This window comes from Pipistrellus hanaki, assembly GCF_964339955.1.
Source record: "Pipistrellus hanaki genome assembly, chromosome: 15".
NCBI classification, from domain to species: domain Eukaryota; kingdom Metazoa; phylum Chordata; class Mammalia; order Chiroptera; family Vespertilionidae; genus Pipistrellus; species Pipistrellus hanaki.
In genome coordinates this window covers 31,687,563-31,712,767 of record NC_140517.1, presented here as the reverse complement: position 1 = coordinate 31,712,767, position 25,205 = coordinate 31,687,563, and the positions used below count along the sequence as shown (strand labels likewise).

The 25,205-nt window shown below is 38.8% G+C and overlaps 1 protein-coding gene across 5 annotated transcripts in view; it reads left to right on the top strand.

Moving 5' to 3' along the window:
• Positions 1 to 19,969, top strand: part of LOC311633038 (uncharacterized protein) — a 41,421-nt gene extending 21,452 nt beyond the window's left edge. For all 5 annotated transcript variants that reach the window (XM_084905193.1, XM_084905195.1, XM_084905191.1 and 2 more), the window contains exon 5: positions 12,920 to 19,969. In XM_084905193.1, the coding sequence (XP_084761319.1) occupies positions 12,920 to 14,349 (1,430 nt within the window). In that variant the 3' untranslated portion in view covers positions 14,350 to 19,969. The remainder of the gene's footprint in view (positions 1 to 12,919) is intronic.
• Positions 19,970 to 25,205: the final 5,236 nt, after the last annotated feature.

Below are 25,205 nucleotides of genomic sequence, written 5' to 3'. Positions count from 1 at the left end.
TTATTAAGTGAGGCTATGATATACAGAAGTAAAAAACAAACAAAAACAGGATTTTTTAAAAAAAATACAAAGCAACTATAACAACACAGGAATACGCATAACAATTTCCCTAAAAAGCATAAAAATTCACAATAATCAACATTCACGCAAACGATGACAAAAGGATAGAGAGGAGAACAGTTTTTGTTTTTTAACTAGTTAATATAGTGCATAGAGTGGTATTTATTCACTTGGATCAGGGGTTGGAACTTAGGTCTATAAGCATAGTGAGAGCTTTAGCAGGGGGTATACCAAAAGAATAGAGGAAAAACTAAAGCCACAAAGGGATAGGATAAGCAGGAGACTAAAAGGGTTAAGTTTAGTAAGAGAGTGATGGTGTAAAGGTCAAGTTGAGATAGAGTTGAACGATGCTATAATAGAGATTAAAATAGAATGAAGATTACTCCCAATGTAAAATAAAGAAAAAATAAAATGGTACTGGAGAGAGAAAAAAAAAAGAAGAAAAAGGATACAAAAATAGCAGTAGTAATAGTGATGATTGAGATTGAAAAATGTAATAATTGAAAAGGTAAAATCAAATAAGGAAAAAAGAAAAAAAATTGTTTCTTAAGTAAAAGATGTAAAAAATGAAAATTAAATAAAAGATGTAAAAAATGAAAATAACATAAAAAATAGTAAAATTAGCATAAAAATGTCCAGTAGTGGTCATTCACTTCCTCTGATACTGTATTTGGCACGCCTGATTCTCGGACCAGACAGTCTTACAGTTCCCAGCGTTCCACTGCACCTCAGTTTTGCAAGGTAGTCCTTAATTTTAAGTAGGCTATATCTTAGTTATTTGTGTCCCTTTATTTTTGATTAATTGAAAGTAAAGGAAAAAAAATGGCAGTTTGTAATTCAGCCCTTAGGTGGCAGTGTTTCTGGTTTGACCTCCCAGTCTTTTTGGTTGCTCTGGCCTTCTTTCTCTATAGCTCTAGCTGGCAGAGTGCCAGCTGGCTCCCAGACTATCTCTTCTGTCTCTGATTCCCCGTTTCCAGGAAGGCAATTTCCCCCTGCAGTCCCCAGGATTTGCCCAACTGGGCAGTCTTTCCCTAGTATTCAGAAGCAAGGGGGTGAAGGGGATCAGGTGCCAAGGTGTCCAGATGTTCCACCCTTGGCGGGACAGCCCTGATTCTTAACAATCTGTCCCGTGTCCCTTGGCATTTAAAAAAAAGTCCCACTTCTGGGGAAGATTACGCCCAACCCAGCACTGGGTGTCACCAGGCATTGCGGGCAGGATTCTCGCTGCAGCCTTCTTTGGGAGCAGCTGGGCGTGGGCGGCCGCAAGGGTGCTCCCTGGCTATAGTGGAGGTGGGGCCGGAGCTCCATGGCTAGTTGCTGCCTGCGCCGCGAGGACTCAGAACCCTCAGGCTATCCCTGCAAACTCTGACCTTTCCGTGGGTGATTGAAGAACTCCCTTGAATCCACGTGTTTGCGCCGATTTGGGCATCACAGCTGCTCTGTGGTCTCCTCTGCTGTGGGTTTTCCAGGCCTCAGAGAAGATCCTCCTTTCCTGGTGAGATGGCGCAGCCTTCCCTCCGAGCCCATAGCTCTGGGAGAGGTCGCCGCCGCCGCAGCGCTGGCTGCTTGGTCAGGAAATCCTGTCCAGCGGACCCTTCCTTTAGAGTTCTCCTGTCCCTTAGCTGCCAATCAATATTCCCTGAGCGACTCAGACGGTGCTTTTATCTGTTCTGGGGCCAGGGTCAGAACAAGTCCGTCTGTTCAGTCGCCATCTTCCTCACTCTCCTGCTTATCTCTTGTTGATGGTTTCTTTTGCTGAAAGAAAAAGCTTTTTATTTTGATGTAGTCCCATTTGTTTATTTTCTCTTTGGCTTCCATTGCCCTAGGGGCAGTATCAGTGAAGAAGTTCTTTTGGCATATGTCTGAGATTTTGCAGCCTGTGGATTCCTCTAGTATTTTTATGATTTCCTGTCTTATGTTTAAGTCCTTTATCCATTTTGAGTTTATTTCTGTGTATGGTGAAAATTGGTGATCTAGCTTCATTTTTGCATGATTTGTCCAATTTTTGAACAACTGTCTTGGCTCCATTGTATGTTCATGCTTCCATTGTCAAATATTAATTGAACATAGGGGTTTGGATCGATATTTGGATTCTCTGTTCTATTCCATTATTTTTTATGTCTGTTCTTGTGGCAGAACCAGGCTCTTTTGAGAACAGTAGCTTTGTAATAAAGCTTGAAATCTGATATTGAGATCCCTCTTACTTTATTCTTTTTTCTCAGGATTGCTGTCCCTATTCGGGGTCTTTTTTATTCCAGATGAATTTTTGGAGAGTTTGTTCTATGTCTGTAAAATATGCCATTGGAATTTTAATGGGGAGTGCATTGGATCTAGATTGCTTTGGGTAGTATGTACATGTTGATGATGTTGATTCTACTAATCCATGAACTTGGTATGTTCTTCCATTTGTTTATCTCTTCCTCTATCTCTTTTTTTAGTGTCCTATAGTTTTCCGCATATAGGTCTTTTACCTACTTGGTTAAGTTTATTCCTAGGTATCTTACTTTTTTTGGTGCAATGGTAAATGGGATTGCTTTTTTAGTCTCTGTTTCTGTAAGTTCACTATTGGTGTATAGAACTTCCATAGATTTCTTGGCGTTGATTTTGTATCATGCTATATTGCTGATTCATTTATGAAGTCTGTCAATTTTTTTATGGAGTCTTTTGTGTTTTTTATGTACAATATTATGTCATCTACAGATAAGAACAGCTTTACTTCTTCTTTCCCAATTTGGATGTCCTTTATTTCTTTTTCTTGTCTGATCGCAATGGCTAATATTTCCAGTACTGTGTCAAACAGGTGTGTTGAGAGTGGGCATCCCTGTCTTGTTCCTGTTTTGAGAAGAAATGGTTTTAGTTTTTGCTTATTGAGTATGATGTTTGCTGTGGGTTTATCATATATAGCTTTTATTATGTTGAGGTATGATCCTTCTCTTTTCACCTTGATGAGAGTTTTTATCAAGAAAAGGTGTTGGATTTTGTCAAATGCTTTTTCTGCATCAATTGATATGAATGACTATGTGATTTTTATCTCTCAGTTTTTTATGTAATGTATCACATTTATTGATTTGCGGATATTGTAATATCCTTACATTCCTGAGATAAATCCTACTTGGTCATGGTGTATGATCTTTCTAATGTACTGCTGGATCCGATTTGCTAGAATTTTGTAGAGAATTTTGGCATCTATGTTCATGAGGGATAATGGCATGTAATTCTCTTTTATTGTGTTGTTTATATCTGGTTCAGGTATTATGGTGATACTGGCTTCATAGATGGAGCTTGGAAGTGTTCCTTCCTCTTGAAATTTCTGGAATAGTCTGAGGAGGATGGGTGTTAGTTCTTCACTGAATGTCTGGTAAAATTCACCTGTGAAACCATCTGGCCCCAGGCTTTTACCCTGTTTTCCCAAAAATAAGACAGTGTCTTATATTAATTTTTTCTCCCAAAGTTGCACTAGGTCTTATTTTTAGGGGATGTCTTATCTTTCCATGCGCTAGGTCTTATTTTCGGAAGATGTCTTATTTTCAGGGAAACACGGTATTTGCTGGAAGCTTTTTGATGACTGCTTCAAGTTTTTCCATAGTTATTGGCCTATTGAGCTGTTTAGATTCTTCCTGGTTGAGTTTTGGAAGGTTATATTTTTCTAGGAATATATCCATTACCTCCAGGTTGTCCAGTTTGTTGGAATAGAGTTGTTTGTAGTACAATAATCCTTTGTATTTCTGTGAGGTCTGTTTGTATTTTACCTCTTTCATTTTTGATTTTATTTATTTGGGTCCTTGCTGGAACCTGCCGGCAACGAACAATATTTGATTGAGGGGGTGAGGATGAGAAAAAAGACAGACAAAAGATGGGGTCGGAAGGACTGAGACCAGAGTCTGCAGTCCCGAGTTTATTTCAAACAGCATATTTAAGCACACACAGCAATTTAGGCAAAAGCAATAAGCTCCTTGTTTACGAAAAATATTTTTGCGCCACTAAGTCTACTGACTATTTTTTAACCAAGTCAAGTAGATGTGAAGGCTAGCAATGCACACAGTCCTTGTGCTGCAAGTCAAAACAATTCCTGATAACTGCAAACAGCAGTAGTTTCCCACTACCAGTTGTGCAGCGAGGGAGGAAAGGAGAACTATGTCTCAACAAGTGAGACCCCTGCTTTCAGGGCAGCTCCCCACAGGTCCTCTCTCTTTGCTTCTTCGTGACCCTGGCTAGAGGTTCATCTATCTTGTTTATCTTTTCAAAGAACCAGCTCTTGGTTTTGTTGATCTTTTGTATTATTTCTTTGGTCTTTTATGTCGTTTATCTCTGCTCTGATCTTTATCACTTCCTTCCTTTTGCTTACACTGGGCCTTTCTTGTTGCTCTCTTTCTAACTATTTGAGTTGTAAGGTTTAGGTAATTTATTACCATTGTTTCTTATTTGTTGCAATAGGTTATAGAGATATGAACTTCCCTCTAAAGACTGATTTCTCTGTGTCCCATAGAATTTGAATTGTTGTGTTTTCATTGTCATTTGTTGCCATGATATTTTTTATTTCTTTGATCTCTGGTAACCCAGTCATCGTTTAATAGCATGCTGTTTAGTCTCCATGTGTTTGATTTTTTGGAGGATTGTTTTTACTGTAGTTGATTTCCAGTTTTATGCCAATATTATCTGAGAAGATGTTTGATATGATTTCTATCTACTTGAATTTGAAAAGTCTTTGCCTATGTCCCAGCATATGGTCTATCTTTAAAAATGACCCATGTGCACTTAAGAAAAATGTATATTCTATGGCTTTGGGGTGAAATGTTCTGAAGATGTCAATTCCATCTGATCTATGAGTCATTTAGGATTGATGTTTCTTTGTTGATTTTTTGTTTAGAGGATCTGTCCAATGGTGATAGTGGGGTATTAAAGTCTCCTTCTTTGAGTGTATTGCTGTCAATCTCTCCCTTGATACCTCCAGGGTTTTTGTTGTTGTTTGTTTGTTTTTATGTATTTGGGTGCGTATATGTTTACCAGAGTTATTTCTTCTTGATGGATTGCTCCCTTTAGTATTATGAAGTGGCCTTCCTTATCTCTTGTTTTTTCCATCCCTTCACTCTCAGTCTGCATGCATCTTTTTTTCTGAGGTGGGTTTCTTGTAGACAGCAGATATATGGGTCTTGTTTTCTTATCCAATCCATTACCCTGTGTCTTTTGATTGGAGCATTTAATCCATTTACATTTAATGTTATTATTGATAGGTACTTACTTGTTGCCATTCTTATTCTTTACCCTTGTGTTCTTTCTTTGCTTCCTATATTCTTTTTTACTGCAGACCCTTGCATTGTGGTTTGGTGGTGATAAATTCCCTTATTCCTTTTTTGCCTGGGAAGCTCCTTATTTCACCTTCAGTTTTGATTGATAGCCTGGTTCAGTATTCTTGGATTCAGACCCTTCTTTTGCATGACTTTGTATATTTCATCCCATTCCCTTCTGGCCTGATGAGTTTCTGTTGAGAAATCAGTTGCTAGTCTTATTAGATTCCTTTGTATATAACTTTCTGTCTCTCTCTGGCTGCTTTCAAGATTCTTACTTTGTTGTTGGTGTTTGCCAAGCCTTAGCTTTGGTCTTTTGGGGTTCATTTTGCTTGGGACTCTGTGAGCTTCTTGGATTTGTGCGGGTTTTTTCTTCCCTGTATCAGGGAAGTTTTCTGTCATTATTCAAACAAGTTTTCTATTCCTTGCTCAGTTTCCTTTCCTTCTGGCACCCCTATTATGCGGATGTTGTTTTGTTTGTTGTTGTCCGAAAGTTCCCTTAGGCTGTCCTGTTTTTTTAATTTATTTATTGTTTTTTTTTTTTAGAAGCTGCTCTAATTGGGTATTTTTTCCCACCTTGTCTTCTAGTTCACTGATGCGGTCCTCTGCTTCTTCTAATCTACTCTTGATGCTTTCAATTGAGTTCTTTACAGCAGTGACGTCATTTTTCATTTCTTCTTGGTTCTTCTTCATTTCCACTTGGTTCTTACTCATATTGTCGAATTTGTCTTCCATTCTTTTCAGCTACCTTATGAACATTTCTCTGAATTCTTGCTCTGATACGTTGCTTGTCTCTAATTTGTTTACTTCCTTTTGTGGTGATGCCTGCTTTTCTTTCAAATGTGGGCTGTTTCTTTGTCTTCCCATGGTCTCTCTTCTATGGATATCTGGTTATGAAGTTGTCTCTCTCCTGTGTTGATTTAAAGGCACAAAATACAACACAACCTGGTATGAAACACAAGTCACTGAACAGAAATGTATTCAACCTATTAATAACCATCAATAAAGGTAGCCACTAGAGAAAGACAAATTTGGGGACAGGAGAGAAGGTAGAAGATGAAAAAGAAAAAGGAAAAAAGAAAAAAGGAGTGCCAAAATGTAATTGTGAAAAGGAAAAAAAAAATAAAGGAGAAAAGAAAGAAACTAAGAAAGAAAAGTGGAACAAAGTATATATATGGGAAGAAAACTCCAAGAAAACAGCCTCTGATCCCAGCAAATGCCAGTAACAAATACAAACTACAAACAACAACTAATATCAAGCAAGTCAAGGGAAAACAGAAACAAAAACAAAGCAAACAAAAAAAATAAGCAAAACAATCTCACAAAAAGGCATAAAGAATCGATATAGTCAACATTCAAGCAAATAACAGCTTAAGGACAGAGAGAAAAACAATTTTTTGGATAGTTAAGACAGAGAAGAGAGAAGCATGTATGGACTTGGAGCAGGGGATTGCAAATCAGATATATGAGTAGGGTGACATTTTAACAGAGTAAACTGTAAGAATAGGGAAAATCTAAAGCAGGAAAAGGATAAGAGAGGTCACTAAAAGGGGAAAGGTTAGGAAGAAAGTGATGGCATAAAGGTAGAGTTGAGATAGAGTAAAACAATGCAAAAGGAAAGATTAAAATATAATGTAGAACACTAATCCCAGAGTCAAAATGAAAATAAAATGACACTTAAAATAAAAAATATAAAAAAATAGTATACTGATTAAAAATAAAAATGTAATAATTAAAAGTATAAAATAAAGTGACAAAAAAGAAAAAAATAGTTTCTTAAGTAAAAGATGAAAAAAATAAAAATAAAAAACAATAAAAAATAAAAAGTGAAAAAATAAAATGTGCAGTAGTGAATTCATTCACTTCCTCTATTGTTCTGTTTGTTACGTCTTTTTCCCAGTCAGACAGTGTTGCAGATCCCTGTGTTCCACTACTCCTCAGTGTTGTAAGCCAGTGCTGATCTTTAAGCAGGCAGTGTATTAATTTCTTGTATTCCTTTATTTTTTATTACACAAGATTCAATTTGTGATTCAGCCCCTGGGTGGCAGTGTTTCTGGATTTACTTCCGGATCTATTTGACCTCTCTAGGCTGTGTTTAGAGCCTTCTTTTCCTGTAGCACTCAATACTGATTTGTTGGTGTGGGCTCCCTCAGAACTGGCTCTCCAAAGACCACTTCCTGCTCCAATCCTCAGGTTCCAGAAAAACAACTTTTTCCTGCAGTCTCCCAGGTGTCCCCAACTGGGTGATCCTATATATTGGGCTTAGTAATCAGAAGAGGAAAAAGACCAAGTGTGCAAACAATGGGGCTGCAGGCAAGTCTGTGTATCCTCCTTTCCCCATTGGGTCTAAGCCGCTGGCACACTTTGAAGATTTTTAGGCTTTTCTAATATGTTCTTTATTAATGCTGTCATTGTTCATTTCCAAACTGTCCTTTTTTTGTAGTTACTATATTTTTTCTAATACTGTTGAGCATCTTCACCATCATTATTCTGATCCCTAAACCAGATACATTTTAATCTCCATTTCATTTATTTCATCTTCTGGAGGAATCTCTTGCTCTTTCCTTTGGAGGTTGTCGCTTTTCCTCCCCGCTTTTGGCTAACTGTTTGGATTTGTGACCTTGTATTAGATAGATCTGCTATGCCTCTGAATCTCTAGTGCAGGGCAGTGGCTAACACTTTTTCTGACTAAGTAGACCTGGCAAAAACTCAAAGACTCCAGATATCCACCTCTGCCTGCTGACTGATTCAATTCAGTTTTAAGTAGCCATCAGGCAATTGTCCACAGGTGGAGGAAAGGTTTTCTAATGAGGTGGGGCAATTGCTCCTGCATGGAGGCTATTTGTTATTCTCAGTCTCTTAATGGGTCTCCACACTGTGGGTAAGGGTTTTTCTGATAGAGTGCGTCAACTGTCTTCCCCCAAGCAATAACTGCCCAGATAGCTAATGTCTACATGAGATAAATGACCTCCACAGTATAAGAGAATGACCCAGACAGGAAACGGGGTGCCTATCTTCTGAGCTCTAACCCAGAGTCCCCAACCCTGACTTTTACTTACATAGCTCCAGTCAACTGCCCTTCTGCTGAAGCCCAAGATGAGTGGCTACACACAAGATATATATATATATATATATATATATATATATATATATATATATATATATATATATATATATATATTAGGCATTATATATTATATATATATATCTTAGGCATTATATATTATATATATTATGAACTAAGCTTATATATATATATATATATATATATATATATAGTTCATAATATATATAATATATAATGCCTAAGTAAGTGCATTAACTGTGCTCCTTCAGGGATATTGTCTATTGGTTCTTTTTGTTTTCTGTGTATGTGGTATGTTCCCTGTATCTTTGTATGTCTCATCTTTTTTGGCAAATGTAGACATTTTAGATAATGTATTGTCACAGTTCTTGGTATCTTATTCCTCTCGCACCAACAGTTTGTTGTTTCCCTGATTTGTTTTTTAGTTATTGTTTTGTTTCTTTGATTTAGCAATTTTCTTTGGCTAATTTTGTCCAGCCTGTTCTCTGTAGTTTGCAGCCTCTAAGTTTTACAGTAGCCTTTTTTTCCTTTTAAGTTCTTGTTTTTATTTATTTATTTATTTTTGCTTGGTTTTCTGGTGGTTACTCATGGGTCAGTGTAAATTAGTGGTAAGTCAATGATTGGTGAGAAGATTTCTTTAAATGCCTTGCCTATATTTTTTCTACCCTTTGAAAAGGAAATCTATATAAGAAAGCTGACCTTAAAACGTTAGGCAACTTATATTACAGTCTTAGTATGCACTTTATAATTTTACAGGACCTCATTGGGCTTTTTAAAAAATATATTTTTATTGATTTCAGAGAGGAAGGAAAAGGGAGAGAGAGATAGAAACATCTATGATGAGAGAGAATCATGAATTGGCTGCCTCCTGGGAATTGAGCCCATAACCAGGGCATGTGCCCTTGACCAGAATTGAACCTGGGACCTTTCAGTTCGCAGGCCAATGCTCTATCCACAACTAAACCAGCTAGTGCTGATTGCGCTTTTTATATTCCCAGGAACCTGTTGGAAATTTTTAGAATTTTCTGTGGTCATCTAGTTCTTAAGATATCTTTTCAAATTCCCCTATAGTTATTGGTTGCCCCAACTGAAATTAGACCCTTAATCAGCTCCTATGTTGCCATTGCTTTCTATTGTTTTCAGTAATGCTGTGGGATAGAACTTCTCATGCCTCCACTCTCCCATCCTAGTTGAGCCCTGACTCAAATTAAATAATAACAACAACTTGGGAATATATTTTTCAGAGAGCTATAAGTTCTGAAAAAATATTGGATGGATTGTGGTGCTTTTAATGGGACTCCAAAAGAGATCAGACTTCTCATTGGCTGCAAATCGGCTAGCAGCTGTGTTATTGGGCTGGTTAAAAGGGAAATGGGAATGGCCCCACAATTTTAAATTAAAATATCAGATCCTAATTATCTCCCCAGTTTTCTTATTTATTTATTTACAGACTGTTTATTGTTTTTGTAGGAAAAAGTAAGTTCACCAAGGTTCCCACTCTGAAATCAACCTCGTGTCTTCTGTTTTGCATTTAGAGTTATCTATTGGTCAACATTCAACAATTTCCTATTGCTTATACAACAGTGAAAAAGTGAAAGGCCCTGTCTCATGGAGTTTATTGTACTTCTAGTGGGAATAATGGACAAAGTAGATACATATGTAATATTATTTAAATAACAGTACATTTTGAAGGAAAAAAAAATCTTACTGCATTTAAGTGAGAGGTGATTCTGTAATATTGGATGGTCCTCTGAAGAAGTACTATTGGAGCCAGGGGCGACCTGAAAGCAGGGAGAAAGGGAGATATCTGAAGATGCAGCAGGGAGGGAGTGTCAAGGTAGAGAGAATAAGCACAAAAGCTCTAGAGAGAAAATGGGCTTCATGAATGGAGTATCAGCAAGAAGCCAGTATATGAGTTAAAATATAGTTTTGATGTGTGTTACAGACATCCAGATTACAGTAGCTTTGACCCATAAAATTTCGTTTTACTCTTTTGTACCAGTTTATAAGTTGAGAATTCAGAGCTATAGGAGCTCATTTCCACCCCGCCTCAGTAATGAAGGTGTGGCCTTCATCTATCTAGTGCATGAAGGTGTGGCCTTCATCTATATACCCTGTTTCCCCGAAAATAAGACGGTGTTATATTAATTTTTTCTCCCAAAGTTGTGCTAGGTCTTATTTTCAGGGGATGTCTTATCTTTCCATGCACTAGGTCTTATTTTCGGAGGATGTCTTATTTTCAGGGAAACACGGTAGTACATGAGGGGTCATCACAAAATTCATCTATGACATTGTTTTTCCCAATATTTAAAGTAACAATATCTTCTGACATCTGATGTCTGGAATATGGGGGTTCATGGTCTAATTCTTTTATTGTTTTTATTGTTTGAAATCTTAATTATGTCAGGGAAATAGTTACATGGCATATGATGAAAGTGCACTATAAAAAATAGAGTAAGAGTGATGAGGGTTCTATTTTATAACGAGTAATCTCATAAGTTGCCATTTGATTAGAGGTCAGAATGAAGTAATTGAATAAGTCATATTGAATAAGTCAATAAGAAATATCTTAGGGAAGATATTTCCAGCCAGAGATTCTGAAGCAGGGATGTGTTTGGCAAATTTGAAGAACATATTATTGGTCAAGAGCAAGAGCAGAGTCAGCTAAAGGGAGGAGATAGGCAATGAGGTCAGAAAGAGGTAATGCAAAAATTCAGGGAAGACACTATAGACCTCATAAAAACTTTCATTTTTACTCTTCCTGAGAAAGAAATTCAGTGGAGGCTTTTGAGCAGGAGAATTATATGATCTAATTTATCTTAACAAGGATATTCTAGTTATTGTATTGGGTATGAAATATTAGGAAGGCAACAGTGGAAGTAGAGAGACTCATTATGATAGTACACAAAAATCATGCATGTGGGGGGCCTCAGCCCAGCTTGCACCCTCTTACAGTCTGGGACCCATGGTTCCTAACAGCTCACTTGCCTGCCTAATTGCCCCTAACCACCTCTGCCTGCCCACCTGATCACCCCTAACCACTCTGCCTGCCTGCCTGATGCTCCTAACTGCTCACCTGCCTGCCTGATCACCCCTAACTGCTCACTACCTGCCTGATTGTCCCTAACTGCTTGCTTGCCTACCCCTGATAGCCTCTAACCACTCACCTGCCTGCCTGCCTTGGCCCCTGCCGCTGCAGCTTCACCCAGAAGGACATCTGGAAGGTCGTTCAGCTAACCTGTCTAATTAGCATATTATACTTTTATTATTATAGATGTTAATCTTATTATGGTTGGACAGGTGGTAAAGATACTGATAGAAGAAGTCATAATCTGGATATATTTTGAGGCTAGAATTGGAGGACTTACTGTTAGTTGTAATCTCCTATTCCTTTAGATTCTTGTTTAATTGATCTTAGATGGTTCCTCGACATTGTATTTTACCAAGTTCCTCAGCTGATTCAGCTTCTCACCAGAAGTGAAGAACCACTTTTTTAAATTGAAAAAAAAATGTTTATCTTTATTGTTGAAAGTATTTCAGATGTCTCCTTTTTATCTCCATTGACACCCTCCACCCTACCCCAGATCTACCACCTCCTATGTCCATGGGTTATGCATATAATTTATTTGGTTAATCTGTATATTCTCTTTGGAGAATATTTGACAGGAATGAAGTAAGGAATGGAGTAAAACAGTCTCTTCAATAAATATGTTGGGATAAATGGACAGGTACATGCAAAAACAAAAACAAAAAAATGAAACTAGACCATCAACTTACACCATACACTAAAATAAACTAAAAATGGATAAAAGACTTAAATGTAAGTCTGAAACCATAAAAATCCTAGAAAAAAACCATAGGTAGCAAAATTTTAGACATCTCATAGCAATACTAGAGGCCCAATGCACGAAATTCGTGGAAGGGGCTTGACTCTCACAGCCATGGTGGCTGCCCTCAGCCTCAGCTTCATCCAAAAGGTCATTTGGCTGTCCAATCTAATTAGTGTAGATGTTATTAATATAGATGTTTGCCAATACATTTTCTAGGGCAAGGGAAACAAAGGAAAATGTAAACAAATGGGACTACATCAAAATAAAAAACTTCTGCACAGTAAAAGAAACCAATAACAAAATGAAAAGGGATCCCACTATATGGGTGAGCATATATATCAATGATACATCTGACAAAGCTAATTTCCAAAATATATAAAGAACTCATACAACTTAACAAAAGGAAGACAGGCAATTCAATTTTAAAAATGGGGTGAAGGACCTAAATAGACTCTTATCCAAAGAACTACTACTTCTGTAAGCCCACTTCATTTTCTCCATTCTCATTTTCCCCTGCCCCCTGTTTTTGTTTTTGTTTTAATTGCAAAGCAATCTTAAGAGCTATTTATTTGCTATTTTTAGTTTGTAATTTCTACTTTAGAAAAGCTTTCCTTTTTCCTGCAATAAAAAATACTTCCTATTTTCTTGTTATTTTACAGATTGGGAGTCCAGAAGAAAAACCAAGAATTTGTCTCCAAAGGAGGGCAATTATGAAATTAAGTCATTGCAACCAAAGATAACAAAAAGACCTATAAGTTCTAACCTTGTGTGCATTAGGGTCAAAAATAATAGTGAAATCAAATGCTACTTGGAGAAACAACAGGATGGACATTTCAGACCAGTGGTAATGACCTCTGAAGAAAGGTCTGCTTCTATTCAGTGTACGGTCAATAGACTACCTCACATAATTCATACTGGAGCGAAATGTGAATGCAAGGAATATACAGAAGCTTTCAGTTACCAAGCACATCACCTGCAATATGAAAGCAGTCATAATAAGGGAAAAAGCTCTAAATGTGGAGACTATGGTAAAGCCTTTAATAGTAGATCAGGCTTGATTAAACATCAAAGAATTCATGAAAGAAAGAAAAGTAATGAATATAAGAAATGTGCCTTTATTCATGACTCTGAAATTACTAAACCTCAAAGCATTAATATTGGTGAGAAAGCTCATAAATGTAAAGAATGTGGAAAAGCTTTTCATTCTAGCTCACAACTTTCAAAACATCAAAGGATTCATATTGGTGAGAAACCCTATAAATGTAAGGAGTGTGAGAAGGCATTTTCATCTACCTCACAACTTAATTTACATCAGAGAATTCATACAAATGAGAAATACTATGAATGTAAGGAATGTGGAAAAGCCTTCACCCGTCCCTCACATCTTTTTCGACATCAGAGAATCCATACAGGTGAGAAACCCCATAAATGTAAGGAATGTGGTAAAGCTTTTCGTTATGATACACAACTTAGTCTTCATCGAATAATTCATACTGGTGAAAGACGCTATGAATGTAAAGAGTGTGGAAGGGTATATAGTTGTTCCTCACAACTGAATCTGCATCGAAGAATTCATACTGGTGAGAAACCTCATAAATGTAAGCAGTGTGGGAAAGCTTTTATCTCTGATTCACATCTTATTCGACATCAGAGTATTCATACTGATGAGAAACCATATAAATGTAAGGAATGTGGGAAGTCCTTTCGCCGTGGCACAGAACTTACTCGACATCAGAGAGCTCACAGTGGTGAGAAGCCCTATAAATGTAAGGAATGTGGAATGGCCTTTACTTGTAGCACAGAACTTATTCGACATAAAAAAATTCACACTGGTGAGAGACCCCATAAATGTAAGGAATGTGAGAAGGCTTTTATTAGAAGGTCAGAACTTATTCATCACCAGAGAAGTCATACTGGTGAAAAACCATATGAGTGTAAGGAATGTGGGAAGGCCTTTGGTCGCAGCTCAGAACTTAATCGACACCAGAAAATTCACACTGGTGAGAAACCTTATGAATGTAAGCAATGTGGAAAAGCCTTTATTCGTGGGTCACATCTTAGTCAACATAAAAAAATTCATGCAGCATAGAGGAATGAAGACATGAGGGAAGGTTCAGAATTTAATTGTAATCTGAAATTTATACTAGTAAAATAGAAACAAGCAACACCTCCTGTAATTATAAGGAATGTGGGAAAGCATTTGAGGATAATAATTTAATAACATAGTTTGTACTATAGATATAAAGTTTTTATTTAAGGGCCAAAATTTATCGAGCATTTGTTACTGATGAGACCTTATGTTCGCAATTGGAAGTGTTTATTTGTGTTTTAAACCTCATTTGATATCAGAATTCAATTGGTGCAAAAACAAAAACCTTCATGAATGTAAGAAAAATGAAGACAGCAAATATGTTAGAGACATTAATCATTTAAATCTTTCTCAACATCAGAGTCATTAACCTTTAGGGAAATAAAGTATTTATAATATAAATGACATATATATGGGACACCAATTTGCTTTAGCTAACAAATTATCTATCTGATAGTCACACTTAATGAAGGCTATATTAATATTAAAATTGTAGAAAATTAGTTTACCCTGCCCAAATCTTGTTCAGATTTGCAAACTCATTCTTTAAAATTAACTTGAACTGAATCAGAGTGGGAAAGGATTTAACCAATAGTTAGTCTTTATTTGCCTTCACCACTATAACTCATATTTTATAGGACAAATTATTTAACTATGTCTAAGTTTTCTCATTTATAAATTGGTAATATTAGCACCATTTTTTAGTAGCATTGTGAAGATTAAATAATTACATTATATCCCATAGAACAGTGTCTGTATTGTATTGAAAGTCTGCTAGATAAGAGTTGCCTTTATTATTAATAAGCATTTTTATTTTCATAGGTATTATTAGAGATTATATAAGAGAAAAGCCTCTGGGGGTCAGTGACTATATGAATATCTTAATTCATGTCTTTATTAAAGAATGGTAGGTAATTCCTTATGGAGAAAAATTTAAAAACAAACTTTTGTCATAGCTTATATTTTTGTCCCATCAGAAGATTCATAATGTAAAGAATCCCAGTAGAATAAAAGTGGGTAGTTCTGAGGTCAGGGTGAAGACTTGGATGATATATTAAGACGTTAAAAAAAATTACATAGGGCATACCCTATGGTTTCTGTTTTGGATAATTAGAAAATAACAAAGCCTTAGTCTAAATGCATTTTTTCTATATGGAAATTTAAAAGAAAACTAAATATTTTTATATTAAAAGGCAAATTATCATTAGTAATGAATGACAAAGAGAAGACTACATGTTGAAATTTGAAGGATACAGCAATGCAATACTTGAGGAAAATTTACTTCTTTCAATATGTATAGGAAACAGGAAAAATTAAGGCCAGGATTCTTTCCCACTGCCCATTCCCTACTCCTGGTAGGTTCCCAGTAAACATTGTTGATCAAAGGAATAAGAGAGTGAACAAATAAGCATTTTACCCTCATATGTTGAAAAGTTCTAATAAAATAAGTATAGAGCCAAAAAAGAAAGAAAAAAACTTGAAAACATTTTTTTTTTTAATGAAAAACACTGTATCCTAAAAACTCATGAATAAGAAAGGGTGTATAATTACAAAAGTGGATGATATTTAAAGGAATAAGAAAATATTATTGTGGCTGATACTGTTGATTGCCTATTCATTGGTATTAACTAGTCTCCTTTTGTCAGGGTTACCTGCCACCCACTTAAGTCTAAATGCGAGATGCTTGCCCACCTAGGTTCCTTTGCATCCTGGCATATGTATACCAATCCTGGCCATAGGAGAATTGAGCAAAAGTCTGCAAGTGGACTTCAGTTAAGTTTTCTTTCCTAACAAAATAGGAAGAAATGGTCTTCTTATATACAGAATGCATGTCTATATGTCTGTGTGATATTTGGAATTGTAGCCATTTTGCAACCAGAGGGGTAAGAGACAGATTGGCATGGGATAGGTGGGAATTACCTTTGTCCTTAACATTGTTGAGCTGATGAAACAATTCATAACTGCCCTGTTCCAGACTTATGTGAAAAAGAAACTCCACCATATCTGTTATAAGTTTATACTCAACTTTTAAAAATATATCTGAGTCTCAGGAAAAAATATTTTTATAAATATATATATATACACACATTTATTCAACTTTAGTAAATGGGAAATTGTTTATATTCATCTTTTTACAGTATAACAAATTGTGGAAAAGCATTACTTTCTTAAACATATTAATATGTTGGGTATATTTCAGGTATGGTTTGAGAGCACTACAATATATTGAATATGGAATTAAAATGAGTCAAGATCTTTTTGCTTTTGGAGAGTCTTGTCTTCAATTTGTAAAAAAAAAAAAAAAAAAAAAAGCAACATCTGTAACATGCAATAAAGCAAAACACAATATGCCTATATGTGTATATGCGCATTCAACTGTGATTTGGTAATTCATAGGAAATGTGTATTTAGAGTAATTTGCAGTATGCCTAATTTATATTCAGCTTTTTACAGTTGTCTGAAATCCTAGAAAAGTACTATTTTCCTGAATAAAGTAAGAATCGTGAGAAAACCTAAAGAACTACACTGTGTTATTCCTCTATTACCAGAGAATCTTACACATAAAATCTTCTAAGTGTTCTATATACAAAGTCATAGTTATAGGGCTAGCATAACCTGTTAGCCAAATTTGAGTAAGGAAAGTATCCAAATCCAAATCAGCTATAAAAAATAATACATTGTATTCATTGTATATGAATATTCTAATTAAAATACCAAGTCAAATCTAGCAGCGTAATAGAAAAGTAATATGATTTTTTTAAATCCAGATAAAGTGACCTGACCTGTCCAATTGTTTGAAAATGTAATGTGTAAAGAGAACCAAGATGATGGTGTAGGTGAGTGTTAGTATACACCACTCCTATAACCATATCAAAATTCTAACTAAAATATAGAACAACCATTACTTAGAACTACCTGAAAGCTTCTTTACTTCTCTAGTAATTAAGTAAGCACATTGATACTGGCAAGAGGGGCACAGGCATGGAATGGGCTGGTCCAACACCCATGTGTGCCCCCCCACCTTTTTTTTTTAACTGGAAGGGAGTTGTTGAGGAGGTTACCCATCAGGAGCAATGGGTCCCAGTCCAGGGTTCCAGATCTGGGAAGAGAAGTCCTGCAACTACAGGCTATAAAGACAAGTGGGGATTGGAGCTGTGTGGTATAGAGGTTGCTAGAGACTCGGGTATTCCTTTTAAAGGGCCAGTGCGCAAACTTACTCAGACTCAATCCCTCTGACCTCCAGTATTGGCAGCTTTAGAGGACCCAGACACATAATGGAACTGGATTGTCTGGCATCAGGGAAGGAATTCAGGGCCAGTTTAATCCCAGATGGGGGTGCTTGCAAGGGTCATTGGACCTGTGTTGGGAATTCCCTATTGCAGAGCTGAGAGGCAGGGTCCATATCTGTGTCTCCATCAGCCTGGCTTAAGCTGTTTGCCCTGATAATTTCTTGAGATCCCATTCAATTTGCAGTCCCACCGAAGCTGTTTGCAGCTGTTTTTTAATATAAATGTCCTGTCCTAGTTCAGGCTTCAGACTGCTAAAATCTCTCAAAAAGCTGGAGATTTTATCAGCATGCTCCAAATCTATCAATAAAAGGCCAAGACCTGGCACCAGTCTGCTTTGCTTCATAGCTGGGCCTCACCTGGGCACTTCCAAGCCCAATACAAATAGCATCCATTTGCAGATTTCATTCTGCTAAGTGGCCCAAGGCAGTGACTGACTGAACCTCCTTGAAGGCCTTAGAGCCAGTGCACCTGGAGGACAGCTTCAGATCACACCAGAATACAACTGTATCCTTCCTAATAAAATAGTGATATGCAAATTAACCATCATTCCGCTCAAGTTACACATACCAGCCAATCAAAATGAGCATGCAAATTAACCCTGACCAAGATGGCTACAGCCACAGAGAGCAGTTGAGAGGCTTGGGTTTCCCCAGCAGTAGAGGAAGCCAAGCTTTCCACCCACCCTGGCCAGCCTAGGCCTCTACTCAAGGATACAAAGTTTCAGTTATAGAAGATAAATCCCAAGAAAAATGGCCGTAGCAGACCTGGAGAGAGTAGGCTGGGGTTTCCCCCAGCAACAGAGGAAGCCAAGCTTTCTACCTGCCCTGGCTGGCCTTAGGCCTCCACTCAAGGATAGAAAGTTTCAATTATAGAAGGTACATAAGTCCCAATAGAGATGGCTGCAAGCAGGAGGCGTGGCTCTGCTCTAGGCTACAAAGTTTCAATTGTAGAAGGTAAAATAATTCTAGATAGCAGGGCCTCTGCTTGGATCGCCAGGGGGCATGGCCAGCCTGCAAACCACCATAAGCTCACGTCCAGGCCACCCCAAGCCCCACAGGAACTTCTACCCTGATCCAGGACACCATGCAGGGCAAACCAGCTGGCCCCCACCCATGCACCAGGCCCCTATCCTATCTAATAAAAAAGTAATATGCAAATTTACCATCATTCCAACACACAAGATGGCTGCCCCCACATGGTCAAAGATCCTGCCCCTATGTGGACACAAGATGGCTACCAAAGATGGTCAGCAGGTGAGGGCAGTTGGGAGGGACCAAGCCTGCAAGGAAAGGTAGTTGAAAGCAATCAACTCTGTAGGGGAGGGTAGTTAGAGGTGGCCAGGCCAGCAGAGGAGGGAAGTTGGGGGCAAATTGGCTGGCAGGGGAGCAGTTGGACATCAATCAGGCTGGCATGGGAGTAGATAGGGGGTGAACAGGCTGGCAGGCAGAAGTGGTTAGGGGCAATCAGGAAGGCAGGCAGGCGAGCAGTTGGGAGCCAGCAGTCCTGGATTGTGAGAGGGATGTCCAACTGCCTGTTTAGACCTGATCCTGGTGTGACCAGGTCTAAATGGGCAGTCGGACATCCCTCGAGGGGTCCCAGATTGGAGAGGGTGCAGGCTGGGCTGAGGGACACCCGCACCCCCACCCTGTGCATGAATTTTGTGCACCAGGCCTCTAGTCCTTCCTAATAAAAGAGTAATATGCAAATTAACCATCACTCTGCTCAAGCCATGCCACCAGCTAATCAGAGTGAATATGAAAATTAACCCCAACCAAGATGGCTGAAGCCACAGAGAGCAGTTGAGAGACTTGGGTTTCCCAGGTAATAAAGGAAGCCAAGCTTTCCACACACCCTGGCCGGCCCAGGCCTCCACTCCAGGATACAAAGTTTCAATTATAGAAGGTACGTAAGTCCAATAGAAATGGCTGCAACTATGGAGTGAGCAGGAGGCTTGGTTCCACTCCAGGCTACAAAGTTTCAATTGTAGAAGGTAAAAAAATTCTAGATACCAGGACCTCTGCTTGGGTTGCCAGGGTGTGTGGCCAGCCTGAACACCACGACAGGCCCTTCGCCCAGGCCACCCCAAGGAAACCCCACCCTGATTTGGACCACCCTTCAGGGCAAACCAGCTGGCCCCTACCTTTGCACCAGGCCTCTATCCTATCTAATAAAAGAGTAATATGCAGATTGACCATCACTCCAACACACAAGATGGCTGCCCCCATGTGATCAAAGTCCTACCTCCATGTGGACACAAGATGGCCAGCAGGGGAGGGCAGTTGGGAGGCACCAGTCCTGCAAGGGAGGGCAGTTAGGGGCAATCAAGCCTTCAGGGGAGGGCAGTTAGGGGTGACCAGGCTGGCAGAGGAGGGAAGTTAGGGGGCAACAGGCTGGCAGGGGAGCAGTTCGGCATCAATCAGACTGGCATAGGAGTGGTTAGGGGGTGATCAGGCTGGCAGGCAGAAGCGGTTAGGGGCAATCAGGAAGGCAGGTGAGCAGTTGGAAGTCACCACTCTTGGATTGTGAGAGGGATGTCCGACTGCCCATTGGGCTAAGGAACATCCCCACCCCCATGCACGAATTTTATGCACCAGGCCTCTATATATCCATAAGCAACACACTCAAGGAGCAGACACAGTGAGCATCAAAGCCGACCTCAAGCACATCCTATGCCATAGAGGTGTTTCCTGCACATCAGCTTTTTCATTTTAGTCAGCTGGTCCTCACAGCCAACTGGCCTGGAGATCATCTCCTTCCAGTAATGCCAAAAGCAGTCAAGGCTTAATTACAAGACTGCACACAGCCCACTCCTGGTGTACCTAGAGTGCCAAGCTCAGGTGACTGGGGAGGCTGAGCCACTGGATACTTAATACACAAGGCCATTCTACCAATTCCAGGAGACATAGCTCTACTTAATACATAGAAACAAACAGTCAATAAAACAAATACATAGAAACAAAGCAGTCAAAATGTGGACGCAAACATCACAATTGAAAGAAATGAAAGCAAGCAAATTACTGGATACAGAATTCAAAACCATGGTTATAACGTTACTTAAAGATCTTCATGAGAGCTTCCAGGATCTTAGACATTCAAAGATCTTAGTGAAAATTTGAAAGACATAAAAAAAGACCAGAAAGAAATTAAGCATACACTAACTGAAATAATTGACAGAGATTCAACAATAGAGGACTCAAAGAATCAAATCAATAATTTGGAATACAAGGAAGCAAAAAACACCCAATTAGAAGAGCAAAAAGAAAAAGATTCCACAAATAGGAAGACAATCTAAGAAGCTTCTGGAATAACTTCAAATGTAGCAATATTGAAATCATGAGGGTGCCAGAAGATGAAGGAGAGTAAGATATTGAAAACCTATTTGAAGAAATAATGACAGAAAACTCCCCCTACCTGGTGAAAGAAATAGATTTACATGTCCAGGAAGCACAGAGGAATCCAAAGAGGCCTACACCAAGACACATCATAATTAAAATGCCAAGGATTGCCTGACTGGTTTGGCTCAATGGATAGAGCGTCAACCTGTGGACTGAAGAGTCCTGGGTTTGATTCCGGTCAAGGGCACGTACCTTGGTTGTGGGCACATCCCCAGTAGGGGATGTGCAGGAGGCAGCTGGTCAATGTTTCTCTATCATCAATGTTTCTAACTCTATCCCTCTCCCTTCCTCTCTGTTAAAATAAATAAATAAATAAATAAATTAATTAATTAATAATATTTTTTTTTAAATGGGCGGGGGTTGAGGGGTGAGGCATAGGAGGCATGGTGAGGGGAGGCCTCCTGGAGGTTGAGACTGTGGCAGGGGCGGCAACTGCAAATAAATAAATAAATAAATAAATAATGCCAAGAATTAAAGACAAAGAGAGAATCTTAAAAGACCCAAGAGAAAAGCTGTTAGATACCTACAAGGAAGCACCATATGACTGTCAGCTGATTTCTTAACATAAATTTTGCAGGACAGAAGAGAATAGTAAGAAATATTCAAAGAGATGAATTGCAAGGACCTACAACCAAGATTATTCTACTCAGCAAAAATATCATTTAGCATTGAAGGTCAGATAAAGGACTTCCCAGATAAGAAAAAACTAAAGTAGTTCCTCAACACAAAATCAGTATTACATGAAATGTTGAAGGGTATTCTTTAAAAAGAAGAATAAATGGTTTTAAAATATCTATAAAATGGCAACAAATTCATAATTATCAACAATTCTAAAAATCAAAATAAGTGAACAAGAAAATTAATGAACAAAATAAACTAGTGGCCCAGCCAACATGGCTAGGTGTTTGAACATTAACCTATGAACCAGGATGTCACAGTTTGTGGGCTTAATCCCTAGTAGGTGGCATGCAGAAGAAGGCCAATCAATGATTCTCCGTCATCATTGATGTTTCCATTTCTCTCTCTCTAAAAAAACCTTTTTTAATATAGTGTATAAATATAGTGTTTACACATTGAAAACTAAAATAACTTACCACTGAAAGTAATAAATAAGAAACTATTGAAGCATATGCATATTTGACTACTGTGAAATCACTCCAGTTGTTAACTTAAACATACCTCATAATCATTAGACATGCTCAATGTTTGGAATAATCACACCTTGGATTCCACTTTTGCACCGCACCTTAGAATATAATACATACTAGACGCCCGGTACATGAAAATTCATGCATTGGAGGAGAGGGTCCCTCAACCTGGCCTGCCCCCTCTCAGTCTGGGAGCCCTCAGGGGCAGGAGGTGACCTGGTGATCAGGGAACACCTCTGCTGCTGCCACTGCTGACTAGCCAAGCCTTGGTCAGCCCTGGTTACCTGAGTCTCGGGCAACCCTGAGCAGCTGGGCAGCTACAATCTAATGCTTGCCTGCACCTGGGGCCATCCCTGGTAAGCTGGGCAGCCGCCATCCAAAGCTTGCCTGTGCCTCAGGCTGGCCTGGGGGAGGCAGGCACGTGGAGCAGCTGGGCCAGCCTTGGGGGCAGGCCCTGCTTTGCTGCATGCCTGCCACCCCAGTAGGGCTGAGGAGACTGGGTGCTGCCATCTTGTGGCTGTGGGAGCTGCCATCTTTGAGGATGGGGTAGACAATTAGCATATTCCCTCCTTATTGGCTGTGGGTACCACCATCTTTGCAATGGCTTGAGGGTCAATTAACATATTCCCTCTTAATTAGATAGAATTTTGAGTAAGTTTAATGTAAACATGCATTATATAGTAAATTAAATGAGTCATAACTAAATGTCAAACTTATTAGTGAACAATTTAACAAAATTTCAATCTTTTCTTAGAGGTGAGAAATGATTACTTAATTATATTTCCACTGGTTTAGTTACTTTATAAGTCTGTTTTTAGAAGTACATATCATCTTAAGACGTGTGCCCTTTATTTTTTTTTTTAATTTAACAAATCTTTATTGCTCAGGTTATTACAATTATTTCTCCTTTTTCCCACCATAGCTCCCTTCCACCCAGTTACCACCCCCTCTGCCTTTACCTCCCCCCACATTGTCCTCATCCATAGGTGTATGATTTTATTTTGTTTATTTATTTTTAAATATATTTTATTGATTTTATACAGAGAGGAAGGTAGAGAGATACAGAGTTAGAAACATCGATGAGAGAGAGTCATCGATCAGCTGCCTCTTGCACACCCCCTACTGGGTATATGCTCGCAACCAAGGTACATGCCCTTGACTGGAATCGAACCCGGGACCCTTCAGTCCCCAAGCCGACACTCTATCCATTGAGCCAAACCGGTCTAGGCATATAGGTGTACGATTTTAATCCAGTCTCTTTCTGCACCCCTTTCCCCCTGAGACTTATCAACCTACTCCCTTTTTTGCCCTTGATTCTATTATATTCACCAGTTTATTCTGTTCCTCAGATTTTTAGATTCACTTGTTGATATATATGTATTTGTTGATCAAAATTTTTATCTTTTTTCTTCTTCTTCCTCTTCTTAAAGAACACCTTTCAGCATTTCATATAACACTACTTTGGTGGTGATGAATTTCTTTAGCTTTTTCTTATCTGTGAAGCTCTTTATCTGCCCTTCGATTCTGAATGATAACTTTGCTGAGTAGAGTAATCTTGATTGTAGGTTTTCACTATTCATCACTTTGAATATTTCTTGCCACTCCCTTCTGGCCTGCATAGTTTCTGTTGAGAAATCAGCTGATTATCATATGGGTACCCCCTTATAGATAACTAACTGTTTTTCTCTTGCTGCTTTCAAGATTCTCTCTTTGTCTTTTACCCATGACATTTTAATTATGATGTGTCTTGGTTTGGTTCTCTTTAGATTCCTTTTGTTTGGGGTTCTGTGCACTTCCTGGACTTGTAAGTCTATTTCTTTCACAGGCGGGGGAAGTTGTCTAACATTATTTCTTCAAAAAATATTTTCAGTATCTTGCACTCTCTCTTCTTCTGGTACCCCCATAATTCTGATGTTGGTACGTTTGAAGTTGTCCCAAAGGCTCCTTACACTATCTTCAACTTTCTGGATTATCTTCTCTTCTTGCTTCTCTGGAGGCATGCCCTTCGCCTCTTTGAATTCCAAATCTTTGACTTGATGTTTGCATTCCTCTAGTCTGCTGTTGGATCTCTGTATAATATTTTTTATTTCAGTCAGTGTATGTTTAATTTCTAGTTAATTCTTTTTCATATCCTCGAGGGTCTCATTAAATTTATCGGCCTTTTCTAGGAAATTCTTGAAAAACCTTATAACCATGACTTTGAACTCTATATCCAGTCATTTGTTTTCCTAAATTTATTTTGTTTAAGATGTCTTTCCTTGTCTCAACATTTTCACTGCTTCGCTGAGTTGGTAGGGTGACTTTGTGTGTTTGGTGTCCTATATGGCCCAGTGGGTCAGTCTCCTCAGTTACCTGAGGTAGACACTCTTGGTGCTCCCCTTTGTGGACTGCATGTACAGTTTTGTTGTAGTTAAGTCTTGATTGTTGTTGGTATCACTGGGAGGAATTGACCTCCAGGTCAATTGGATGTGAGTATTAGCTGTGTCTACTCCGGGATACTTTCTGTATTGGAGACAGTCTTATAGGATCATACTTTCAAAATTGCAAAAGCCTCTGTGCCCAGCTTGGATGGGGTAGAACCTCAGGGTTGAGCCAACAGTCTTGGCTTCCAGTCAGTCCTGCCCTTGTGCACATGCCTCAGACGTCTGCCTTTTGCAGCTACCCTGAGTTTCTGCCTGACTGTCCAGATTTCCCCTGCAAGAGCATGGGTGCCCCAGGGGTTTGCCCAGAATTGGGTTGGATCTCTATATAATATTTTTAATCCCAGTGCAGTCAGGAGCTTCCGACTCCTTCTACTGTGGAGAGGCTGCAGCAACCTCTGCAGTCAGACCTCTCTGCATGCACTCACTGTGCACAGGCGCCTCTAGCCCCTACTCACTGCGGCTCCCGGCTCCCCAGAGTCTCTCAGTCTCTGAGTCTCCTGGTGCCTTTCTCTACAGTCCAGACTCTGCCCATATGAGCCTGGGTCCACAGGGTTTTGGATGGGGTTGGGGTTCAGTGCAGTCGGAACTGGGGTTCAGTGC